Source organism: Chrysochloris asiatica, unplaced genomic scaffold (assembly GCF_000296735.1).
Source record: "Chrysochloris asiatica unplaced genomic scaffold, ChrAsi1.0 scaffold00007, whole genome shotgun sequence".
Classification (NCBI taxonomy): Eukaryota; Metazoa; Chordata; class Mammalia; order Afrosoricida; family Chrysochloridae; genus Chrysochloris; species Chrysochloris asiatica.
In genome coordinates, this window is record NW_006408525.1 from 36,951,517 (window position 1) to 36,964,204 (window position 12,688).

A 12,688-nucleotide genomic window follows, 5' to 3' on the forward strand; every position below is an offset into this window, starting at 1 on the left:
TTCCTGAGGCTGTAAATCTTTACAGGAGCAGAAAGCCTCATCTTTCTCCCGTGGAACAGCTGGTAGTTTCGAACTGCTGACCCTGAGGTTAGCAGCCTGAATTGTAACTGCTACCAGAATATGGATATTATCCTATGACAGACAGCATTTAACTTCAAGACAATTCTTTTTGATGATGAATGTGAAATCATTCCTGTTCAATTTGTCATTCCCAGCATAGTAAACTATGTGATTGTCAGATTCAAAATTGCTAATACTAGTCCATTTCAGTTCACTATATCAATGTTTATGCCTTCCATTTCATTTTTGAAAATTTCCATTTTTCCTATATTCATACTTCATACATTTCATGTTCCAATTATTAATGGATGTTTACAGCTGTTTCTCTTTAATTTTGAATTGTCCAATCAGCTAATTAAGGTCCCAGAGGATGTACTCCATTCGCATCATCATTGTCCTCTACTTTGAGGAGGCAGCTCTTCCTCAGTTGTACTGTGAGTGCTTTCCAACCTGAGGGGCTCAGCTTCCAGCACAATCTGTGACAGTGTTCTGGTGCTGACAGGGTTCCACTGCTATTCATAAGGGTAGTGATCAAATATTCCGAAGTAGTCTGCCTCTCCTTCCTAGTCTGCCTTCATCTGGAACCTCAGCTGAAACTTGTTCACTTTGGTTGACCCTGGTTGTTATTAAGTGCTGTTGAGTCGATTCCGACCCAGAGTGACCCTATGTAGGGTTTCCAAGGAGCAGCTGGTGAGCTTGAACCTGGTTGATCCTACTGATATTTAAAATGCCAATGGCACAGCTTCCAGAATTACAGCAACAATCTACCACCACAGTATGACAAACTGACAGGCGAGGAGTGGAAAGTACTCTAGTGGTTGTTAATTATGGACTCACAGTCGCAAACTTTTCATTGTTGCTATGTGATGCTGTGGGATAAAGCATTGGGCTTCAGGTTGGTTTGAACCACAGTGTCAGTGATTCAAATTCACCAGCTGCTCCTTGGAAACAGTATAGAGTCACTATGAGTTGGAACCAACTGATGGCATTCAATAATTAGCAACATGTATATTAAGGAGCGTGTTGTGGCACTATAGAATAAGCAGTGGACTGCTAACTAACAAAGTATTTCAAACCCACCAGCGGCTCCTCTGAAACCCTACACAAGGTCTCTATGATTCAGAGCCAACTGGAAGGCACTTATCAACAACAAATATACATTAAATTTGCATGTCATTTGTAAAATGGTTACTCGTTTCTATTATTAAGCATGTTTAAGTCAATATAGATATATTTTTTTTCTTCAAAGGGGAAAGTCCTCCATCATACTCAGAATGATCATTTTCAGAATGATGGCATCGGTAAGTGGAAATATCAGCGTTATGTGATATGAGTGGGGTCCATAATCACCACAGAGGAGGAAGTTGGGGAGAGAGTTAACAAACACACACGTAGACAGACACCCTGGAACCTCACTTCATTAACTCTTCCTCCACATATCTGGGCATGCGAACGATTTCAGGAAAGGGTAAGTTTATAGGTTTTGCTGCGTATCCAGAAGTTTTGAGAGAAAACACTGCAGCATTAAGTTCCTGGAAAATACTGATATCCTGCAAGTGTTATGCCATACAAATATCAAGAGACAGTTTATTTTAAAGATTTCAAATGTTGTAAAATTACACTTTTAAAATAATGAGTCCTTACCATTTTGTATTTGACTATATTATAATTGCAAGTCAAAATTGTATTCTGAAAAATTGTATATGCTTTTCTTGTTTTAAAACAAATGTTTACTGAGTTTGTATGTGCATTCAAGGTTTCTCTCATGAAGAACAAATATCAGAGGAAATTTTAGGTTATGCTAGTCTATAAAAAGAATACTTTGTATATCTCAAGCTAATTTTAAGGAACATGGTAAAATTAAATGTTTTTAATTTACTTTCTTCTTCCTCACTATAATTCTCTGGTTATGAGGTATATTATGGCAAACCTGGGAAATATATTTTGCTATTGAATGTTTTAGATTATTTTTGTATAGGTGAAAATGTACAACTATTGAGTGCATCTATTTTCTATTTGTTTTTCAGTTCAGCCCAATCCTTCTGTACTTATTGGCAATCCTATTAGAGCATATACTCCTCCACCCCCTCTTGGACCTCATCCAAATTTGGGAAAATCTCCAAGTCCCGTTCAAAGAATAGACCCTCACACTGGGACAAGTATTCTTTATGTACCTGCTGTCTATGGAGGGAACGTAGTTATGTCAGTGCCTTTGCCTGTAAGTGGATATGTGAGATACTTTCTGTCGAATAGAGAATAGGCCTCACTGATTCCTCAAGGAGTGACCATCCCAAACAGTGTTCCACCAGCAGCTCTTAGTTTTCACTTTATGTTTCAAAATGACCAAGAATTGTGAATTGTTGCTTACAATTTATTCTTATAACACTAGTGACTATAAAGTTGGATGGTTTGATTTTAGAAGTGTTTTTAATCTCTTAAGATGTTTTTATTTGGGAAAATTGTGCTATACATTAACAGTGCTAGAATATTGGTTCCTTGTTTTATAAAGTGATCATTTTATTTTTGCTTTTGCCTTTTATAAATCATTAATCCTTTCTAAGGAATATAGGTCATTGGAGGAGACAAAGAGGCTTGGATAAGGCTAGTTCCCTTGGACCTAAATTTATCTGGGAAATTCCATGCCTTATGCAATCTTGCTGCTACTTGCAAACATGACTGACTCCTTTCTAAGAGTTTTAGGTGATTCCGTCTAGTAAATACAAACCCATTGTTATTTCCTTTAATATTTAAAAGTATTTGATAGTCTTGTTAATGTGCCAATTTACTAAAAGAATTCCAAATTTAGGGACTTTCGCCTAGAAAAGATATATTTCATCTATGGCTCCTAATTTAATTTCAGGCCATGATGGTCATTGCTAAAATGGGAAAACACCTAGCTGCAGACTGCTCAGTCATGCTGCTCATGACCCTTTACAGTCACAGCAGCCAATGAGAGTAGCTGTCAGGAGGAAGTATGTCATCTATGTCCACTCCCCGTAGACTTTAGACTTTAGCTGAGTTATTTCTCTTCAGCTAATCTAGCAACCTTATACATCATCTGCTTTAAATAGTATGTCCCTTAGGACTTATATTTCATTTTACTAGGTCAAAGAGACTTTATGCAATTTCCAAGTTTTTGCCTTTAAAAATTAAATCGTAACAATAGGAACAGTAGCTCAGCTGCCATGTTCATCACTTTATGTTACCAGGCAGAGATTATCTATCTAGACACACCCAAGTAAGTGTTCTGTTTCTCAGGTATAAGATAAGAGTTGAATTAATAAAAACCATGAATTAATGTGATTGCCTGTTTGATTTTTACCTACCTATAAGTGGACATTATGTCATTTGATTATTCCTATAAAGTTGGAATGCCTTTCTCTGGAGTTGAGACTCCTTAGATTAAATTCTTTCTTAAATTTATTCTATTCTCATATTTGGTCTAGTAGCAGTTACTATGCAGTTAAAGTATTTCATAGTAACTCCTAACATATGTACATTGAGGGTTCAAGACATAAAATGATTGAATGCCTCAAGAAATAATTACCGATCTTGTCTTTAATTTCATTCTAACCTCATCAATTGTCAGTTTTCCCTTACACACTAAAGCCATTCAGAGAGCCATTTTACACCAGTAAAACCTAGTAGTAATTCCACCAATTTTAATTGTTAGAATCATCCTTGTTGTTATTTCTTTTGATACCATTAACATCTGCGTGTGTATTTGCTTTTTCCTAATCAGCTATACTAGAGTAGTTTGTCTTTTAAAATGTGCTTAATGTAATTATATCTTGTTTTGCAATAACCTAGGTACCATGGACAGGATACCAGGGTAGGTTTGCAGTTGATCCTCGAATCATTACACACCAGGCAGCAATGGCCTATAATATGAACCTGTTACAGACGCATGGACGGGGGTCTCCTATACCTTATGGCCTTGGACATCATCCACCTGTCAGCATAGGGCAGCCCCAAAATCAGCTTCAGGAGAAGGATCAGCATGAGCAAAATCGGAATGGTGAGTTGCTTTGCTGTTCTCCTATTTCTAAATGGGATGACATGCTACATCCTAACCAAACATCAAGATCCTTTACTGTGTGAGCATTTACTGTTATTGAATCATTAACCTCTGTGAGAGAGAGTCTGATTAAAAAAACAAAACTGTAGATTTTCTCTTCAGAAGATGCAAATATGTATACAGACACAAAATTTACTTGTAATTTCAAAGAGTCTCCTAAATTATGACTGATATGATTAATTATTTTTAAAAATTAAATTGTAATATTCTGAGTATTTTAAGTAGCAGTCATTTAAAATTAAGACAGAAAATTCTATCCTGTTAAACACTTTTGCTGACCCAAAATATTTTCGTATTGTATTAAACATTAATGCTAGTACAAAGATCCTTGGTTTAAAGTAAGTATTTCATATCCAAATCATAGCAAAGTCTGGTTAATTGAAGTAAAATTTACAGTAAATTAAATAAAATACAATAAAAATAACACTCCTTAAATGTTTAGTTTGATGAATTTTGACAAGTGTACAGAGTTGCTACCACATTCAAGATGTAGAACATCTACATCACTTCAGAAAGTTTCTTCAAGCACCTTTGCAGTCAGTACCTGAAAAATGCCCCAGACCTGGGGAGCCACTAATCTGATTTTAGTCTATACACTAGACTGTCACATAAATAAATTCATATGTAGCCTTTTGTGCCTGGCAGTTTTCACTTAGCTCAGTACTTTTTAGATTCATCTATGTTGTATTTTGCACGTGTCAGTTTGTTTGACTGCTAAGTTACATTCCATTATATGGATTTAGCACAGCACTTTTATCCATCTATCAGTTTGTTTGACTGCTGAGTTACATTCCATTATATGGATTTAGCACAGCACTTTTATCCATCTATCAGTTAATGGGCCTGTTAGTTGTTACTGACTTTCAGCTCTTTAGATCGTGAAAAAGGGGTATTGAAATCACCAAATATAACTGATACTTGTCTAGTTTTCCTTGAAGTTCTATCAGTTTTGCTTCATGAATTTTGAATTTGCATTATTACGTACATAACTGTTTAGGATTGTCATGTCCTCTTGTGAGGATGGCAGAATACTGAGCAGTGCTTTCTGTTTACATAGGGTTGGTATGAGTCAGAATTCATTCATTGGCACATAACAACAACATGTCCTTTTGATTAACCAACTGAATTATGATTATGGAATGCCTTTCTTTTTACCTGGTTATGTGTAGTCTTTACTCTGAGATCTACTTTGCTTGATACCAATGTAACCACTTCAACTGTTTTTTGACTAATGTTAACAAGATATTTTTTCTGTGCTTTTATTTTTAGCTATCTGTGTCTTTATATTGAAAGTACATTTCTTTTAGGCAGTATGTAATTGGCTGTTGGTTTCTTTTACCCACTGTGGTCATCTATGCCTTTTAATTTTGGTGTTTAAGTCACTTTACATTTAATGTGATATTGATATAGTTTGAGTCTATCCTTTTGCTATTTGAATTGTGTTTGTTCAATCTGTTTTCTCTCTTCTTTTGCTTTTATTCTACTCTCTTAGTTAAGTATTTTTTATAATTTCATTTTATCATCTTTATTGGCTTATTAACTGTAACTTTTCGTTTTGCTGTTTCAGTGGTTGGTTTTAAGGTTTATAGTACATTTCTAATTTATTACATTCTGCTTTCTAATTGATATTTTATCACTTCATCTATAGTAAAAGAACCTTATATCATTTTAGTTTTTCATATCCTGGCATTTATACTATATTGCCATAGATTTAACTTTTACATATATGTAAACTTTACATATTTAGCTTTTACATATACAGCATATATGTTGTAAATTTTAAACACCTTGTTACAATTTTTGTTGCAACAGTCACTTTTAAAAAATTATCTTTTTGGTGAAAATATACACAACAAGTCACACACCCGTTCAATAGTTTCTTCATGTACAATTTAATGACATTGGTTACGATCTTCATTTACGTCACCATCTGTACCTGTATTGTTTAACTTACCTTTAACTTAGACTCACTTCCCCCTAAACTTTTCATCTGTGCTTTAGAACTGCTTTACGTAACTACTGTTGTCCTTTTGATCTTCTATAGATAATTCAAAAGGGCTCAATGTTCAATGCAAACTTGCTTTACTGGTTGAGCTGAACTGTTGTCTAGTTTAAAGAAGACTTCAAAGGGGTAGTTGAAGATTTAGTGATTATCTCAGGACAATGGATTCAGGGTTTCCCCCAGTCTTAGTGGGTTTAGTAACTCTGGTTTTCCTAAGAATTTGAAACTCTAGTCTACATTTTTCCTCCTTTTGATCAGGATCCATTCATTGTGTCCTTGATCACAGCTCTCAGTAATGGTAGCCAGATACCATCCATTTCATCTGGTCTTGTGACAAAGAAGGTAGTAGTTCATGGAAGCAATAAGACCTGAATACTCTTCTTCTCCAAGTCTTAACCTCATTTCTCTTTTACTCCAGGTAGACAGGGACTAATTGTTGTACCTTGATTCACCATCACAACCTTTTTTTTAACAACTCTGTATTCCCTTCAGCCAGTTCTAGGCACGACTCATCAAACTAGGAGGTAGAACAGGAACTAAAAACAATATGAGGATAATTATAGAGTCACATTTGTCTCATATTTTTAGAGTTTTAAATATTAAAAAAAATCTTAGTCTTTACCCATGTAGTTATCATTTTTTGAAATCTTTTCTTTGTATTTGGTATTCTTATGCAAATGACTTTTAAACACATTTCTTGCAGTGAGGATCTATTGATGATGAATTCTTTAAGGTTTTCTATGTCTGAACATGTTTTTATTTCATTTTTTCTTAGAATGATATTTTTTCAGGGTTTACAATTCCTAATTGACAATTTCTGGCTTTCTATACTTTAATGATGTCACTTTACTATTCTCTCACTTGTGTTGTTTTCAGGAAGAAATCTGATGTCATCCTTATCTCTCTTTTTCTGTATGTAATACATCTTTTTCTTCTGGCTGCATTTAAGAGTTTCTTTTTATCATTGGTTTGAGCAATTTGATTTTGATGTGCCTTGGTGTAGTTTTCTTCATATTTCTCATGTTTGGGGTTTATTGAGCTTCTTGAATTTGTGGATTTATAGTTTGGTTTTTTTTTTTTCAAGTTTCTTAATGATTGGCCTTTATTTCTTCAGATTCTTTTCTGTCTCATCCATTCTCCTTTTCTTGATGAATTCCAGTTTCCATCGATTAGGTCACTTCAAGTTGTCTCACAGCTGTGGGTCCCTGCTTCATTCCTTCTTTGTGTTTCATTTTGGGTAGCTCATATTACTAAGCCTTCAACGTCACGTCACTGTTTTTCTCCTGTATTGTCTATCCTGCCACTAATGCCATCCAGTGTGTTTTTAATCTCAGACATTGTTATTTTCACCACTTGAAATTTAGTAGTGAAGCATGATAATTCATCTTACAAAGTCCCAGTGACGTTCTGATAAGAATCCTTTTGAACTAAGAACTCAAATAAAAAATAAAAGGAACTTAAAATATCCAGCAGTTAGATTAAAGGCCTTTCACATTCATGAAATAGCATTGTTTAAGGCTATTATGTTGTTGTTGTTAAGTGCCGTGGAGTCTTTTCTGGCCCTTAGCAACCCTGCATTGGGTTTCCAAGGAGTGACTGGTGAGCTTGAACTGCCGACCTAGCAGTTCAAACCTATTTTGCAGTCCAGCGCATAACCCACAGTGCCACACCATAAATGAGTCTATTTTAAAATTTTGATTTGGCACCTTCTATATTATCATCCACTTATATTTAGTTTGAGATTTACTACTTTTCAAAGTATATAACTACCATCCTTCAAAATATATTTATTCTCAGGGTAGGCTCTTTTACTGAATTGGATTGACATATTATTTGAATTTTTGCTTAATTGCATTGTAAATGATCAAAAGATTGAGCCTGTATAAGAAGGCAAAAATGCTAAGGCCTTTTACATGTCTAATCTAGAAAAACAAAGCGTCAGTCCCTGAAGATTGGGTAATTTCTTTTGCGTTTATTTAATGTTTTAAGGTTATTCCCTTATTGTTTACCATGTCAGTGGTGTTTGCTTTGCTTACAAATTTTCATTCTTGCAGAGCAACTGCAATTCTGAAAATTTAAAACAGACCCCAAGCAATAATATAAACTCCTCATAATGGTTGAAAAAATGTTTGAGATATTATACCCTTTTGTCTAATATTGGATAGTCATTGGAAATGTCACATCCATATTGGAGAAATTTATGAGGATTTTTAAATATTTTCTTAGGTAAAACTGATACAAATAATCCTGGACCTGAAATTAATAAGATTCGAACTCCAGAGAAAAAGCCTGCCGAACCCAAACAGGTACGCTGCTTACATTTAGTGAATGCATTGTTCTCATGAATTTAGTCTGACTGATCATCTTGGAATCTTGAGGTTTTACAGAAAAGAGGCTACTTTTTACTTATGTTTTTATTTTATCATTCTACAAGGATCTGATGGGTCATGTTGCCCGCCCTCCCTTTACATTTTCTTTGGCTATATTATTTCATTTATCTAGTGTATTTTTCTCAAATTCAGTTATTCACTGATGGACTTGTATTTAGAGACTTTTTTCCTTGATGAAGTAGTTAATGAAGACCCAGCTACAAACTGGGAAGAATGTGTATCTCATAATGGAATTATCTGGGATGGTAGAGAAGAAAGGAAACTTCCTCAAGTTCCTTACCCTTGTTCTCCATCACACCCGCTGTATAAGGCTTTACCTCTTTATCAGTCTGTTCATCTAGTCTCTCTGCTTCTGTGCTTGTGAACCCCAGGTAAAGAAAATAAAATTATTGGTTGACTAACTCCTACTGGAAAACCTTTCTAAGCTCGGTTGAACCTGCAGGGATCCCCATTGTCCTTTCACATGTACTTGGCTCCTTTTGCCCAGTTTCTTCAGTGGTTTTCTTCAAGCTTTTTCTACCTCTACTACCCTTATTAGAGGAGGTGATATTGCTTCAGACTTAATTCATCAAGATTTCACCCAATGATTTTTTTACCCAAGATAATACCTTTTCTAGATCCTCCACCAGCCTTGCTTCATTATCACCAGTCTCTAAGGAAGAGTTCCTATTAAGACTAAGACTTCTTCTTCTTCTTGTCTCACAGGCCTTATCGCTTCTCCTCATTTATCTGTAGAATCTTTCCTGCTAATGATCCTTCCTAATGAGTCTGTGAGGTGCTTGTATCTCTTTTGCCCTAAAGTTGGTGTGATAAGACAGTTTCTTCTACTTTTCTCTCCTTATATCTGTGCCTTTCCACTCATCTCTTATTTGCTCCTTCACCAACGTAGTCTTTTTATTGGAATTCAACATTCCAGGAAACTAGTCAATTTTAAGTCACCAAATCTTATAATGACAGTTCCATTTTCTTAAGTTGGTAGTGTCACTTGACCTTTCTTTGGCATTCATTATTGTTTTTTTTACTTCTGTCTCCTTCATCATTTTGCTTTTGAGGGGCTCTTTTGAAATGCACATCTAGTTACATGTTTTCTCCACCTTGATTCTGTTTCTCTTATGAGTTCTCTTCCCCCTTCCCTCTCTCCCTAGTCCTTACATTGAGGCTTCCCAAGGTCCTACCATTGTCCCGTCTCATTTCTCTTTATATGTTTTCTTAATATAAATGAGTCTAATTTCCTGTATTAAGAACGTGCTCTATGATAATGACTTCCAAATCTGTATTTGTGACCCTGTTGTTGCTAGCTGCCCTGCTAAAGGGACAAGGTGGGCAAAATCCATCAGCATAAATCCAATTTCTGCCAGAAGTAGACTCAGGTTTAACCATTCCTTGTTGCTAGCCACTTCTGTGGCACATCATCTTTCACCCAAACCACCTAGTTGTTGTTGTTGTTAAGTACCATGGAGTTGGTTCCGACTCACAGTGACCCTGCACAGAGTTTCCGAGGCTGTAAATCTTTACGGGAGCAGAAAGCCTCATCTTTATCCTGCGGAACCGCTGGTAGTTTCAAACTACTGACCTTGAGGTTGGCAGCCCGATTCGTAACCACTACGCTACCAGAGCTCCTTAAACCACCTAGAGTTAGGTCAAATTCATCCCTAGCCACCAGCTACTGTCTGTAGGCTCAGGAGTCTGCTCAATTTCTTATACTTCAAACCAACCAGCTCCGCCTCTCCCTAGTCCCTGGGGCCAGGTCACAAGGTAGGACTCTGTCCTTTCTCTGTCAACCCAAAGCTGGTTCCTCACAAACTTGGACTCTGTCCTTAAAACTGCCTACACATCCTGAGCTAAATCAGAATCCTGTTGTTCCTTGTGGGTTTGTTAATTCTCTATTACAGCTCAGAAAAGTCATGCAGAAGATTACCTATACTCAAAGTTATCCATTTATTGTATCAAGAAAAGATAGAGGTGAAGAGATGCAGCAGGCAAGGTCTGGGAGAGTTCCCAGTGTGGGGTTCCCATTATCCGCAAGAATGTGCCATCCTCTCCTCTGGATATTCCTACCAAGCCCAGAGGCCCCCCAAAAGAGCACTGTCCTTTATATCCATTTGCTTCTGTTGTATAAGTGTCTCTGGCTCACAGTTTCTACGCCTTGGAAGGCTGCAGTACCCACTGGTGGAGCTGCAATAAAGAGGAGGTAGTCAGAGGAGCCTCCTGTGAGAGCCACAGTTTGGAGGGGAGCACAGAAAGGGAACATGTGGCACGTTAGGACTGTGCGGCAGTGACCACAGCAATTACAGTCGAGACAGCTTGGGACAAAATCAACCTCCAGAGTCTTAGGTGCTATCTGAGCAACAGAAGCCAAGAGAGTTTGTGTTGGCTTGTGTTCCTAGTGTACCAATTTCGGTTGTGAACCTTCGCTGCTAGGAAGCAGGGAAACCTCAGACACTTTTTGTTCTCTTTCCCACTTGGATGCTTGGACCTAAGACCCACGAACAGCAACACCAGGAAACAATTTCTAGGTCTCCTTCACGCAGTGCCTCAGGATTAGGAGGAAAGTGGGATTGGTGGTGGTTATGTGCTGTGGAGTTGGAACTGACTCATAGCGACCCTGTACAGGGTTTCCGAGGCTGTAAATCTTTACAGGAGCAGAAAGCCTTAACTTTCTCCACGAAACAGCTGGTAGTTTCGAACTAGTGACATTGAGGTTCGCAGCCTGATTCATAACCATGATGCTACCAGAGCTCCTTAGGAGGAAAGTAGTAGAGGCTAATATAAATCTGATCTAATTCTGATAATAGATGTGGATGCCTTTAGGCCTTACAGTCCACTGGCCTACTGCTTTACTGATTTTTTTTAGCTGTCATCAAGTCAATTTTGGCTCAGAGCTTACCCAATGAGCCCATTGTGGTATCCTAGAGAATCAAAGTCAGGGCCTCAATTTTTATGACATAGGCCTAGCTTCTCTTTATGTCAAAGTCAGAAGTGAGAGAAGCAATTGAAACAGTTGCTTGTCTACAAGCAACCTTGACATTTAAACATGATGACCCTCATGTAATTAGCATCATCTTTTGGAGAAAAGTGTATCCCAGATGGATATGGCTTCAGTCTTTAAAAAGATGAAATTTTACGGGAGAAAACGTATCATTTATGAAGAACTTCCGTGAGGTTCTGAGACATTTGAAGAGCAGATATTGTAACAACTTGGGAAGACTGGGACAGAGTAGTCATACTTAAAATTTGTAGACAATTTATGTGCACCCCTGTAATCATAAGAGTCCTGATGTGGCACTGTGGGCTAATGCGCCAGACTGCAAAGCCGTTTGAACTGCAAGGTCGGCAGTTCAAGCTCACCAGCTGCTCCTCAGAAACCCTATACAGGGTCGCTATGGGTCAGAACCGACTCGACGGCACTTAAAAACAACAACAATAATCATAAGTACTTGATCAGCTTATCCTAATTAATGGCAGTCCGTCTGGGCCAGTAGATTAGATATGCGACGCAGTCTAATCCTTGGGATCAGTCAGCATCATGCTTAACTGAAGAGCCTCTGGCAAGGCAGGGATTTTGGAGTCCTCAAAGACTTGTTTTAGCACTGGAACGTGTAAGGAGATTGAGATGCCAAAGTAGCTCGTTGAGTGTTTTGACAGACTTGGAGAAGAAAACTTGTCTCTTTCACCATGTATTTCATTTTTTAATTGCCAACACTTAGATCAAGCTTGAGTTTTAAAAGGATGATAATACTCTCTGGCATAAAAACAATTGGTAGTTTACTACTGTTTATAGGATTTCAAAGTGTTTATACTCAAAACTGCACCATTCAGGGTCTTTTGTAATTGGGCTGTTAGTTTCATGAACTGTCAAGTAGGAGAAACTTAACTATAAACAAGTGAAGTTACAGTTTTGTGTACATAAAACTCCTCATGCTCCTTGCAAATGCACCGTGCTTTTCCGCCAGTCTACACCTAGTGTTGTTGCTGTTGTTGTTAGGTGCCACCGAGTAGGTACCAACCCATAGCGACCTTATGCACAGCAGAACGAAACACTGCCCATTCCTGGGCCAACCTCACTACGGTTGCCACGCTTGAGTCCATCGATGCTGCCTCTTGGCCGATCCATCTCGTTGGAGGTCTTCCTCTTTTTCTCTGACCCTCCACCTTACC

The 12,688-nt window shown here is 37.4% G+C and overlaps 1 protein-coding gene across 2 annotated transcripts in view; it reads left to right on the plus strand.

The window, feature by feature from the left end:
* The window catches only part of HELZ (helicase with zinc finger), a 248,474-nt gene that overhangs the window by 186,285 nt on the left and 49,501 nt on the right, over positions 1–12,688 (plus strand). For both annotated transcript variants that reach the window (XM_006833595.1, XM_006833594.1), the window contains exons 25-28: positions 1,310–1,361; positions 2,088–2,278; positions 3,871–4,078; positions 8,367–8,446. In XM_006833595.1, the coding sequence (XP_006833658.1) occupies positions 1,310–1,361; positions 2,088–2,278; positions 3,871–4,078; positions 8,367–8,446 (531 nt within the window). The remainder of the gene's footprint in view (positions 1–1,309; positions 1,362–2,087; positions 2,279–3,870; positions 4,079–8,366; positions 8,447–12,688) is intronic.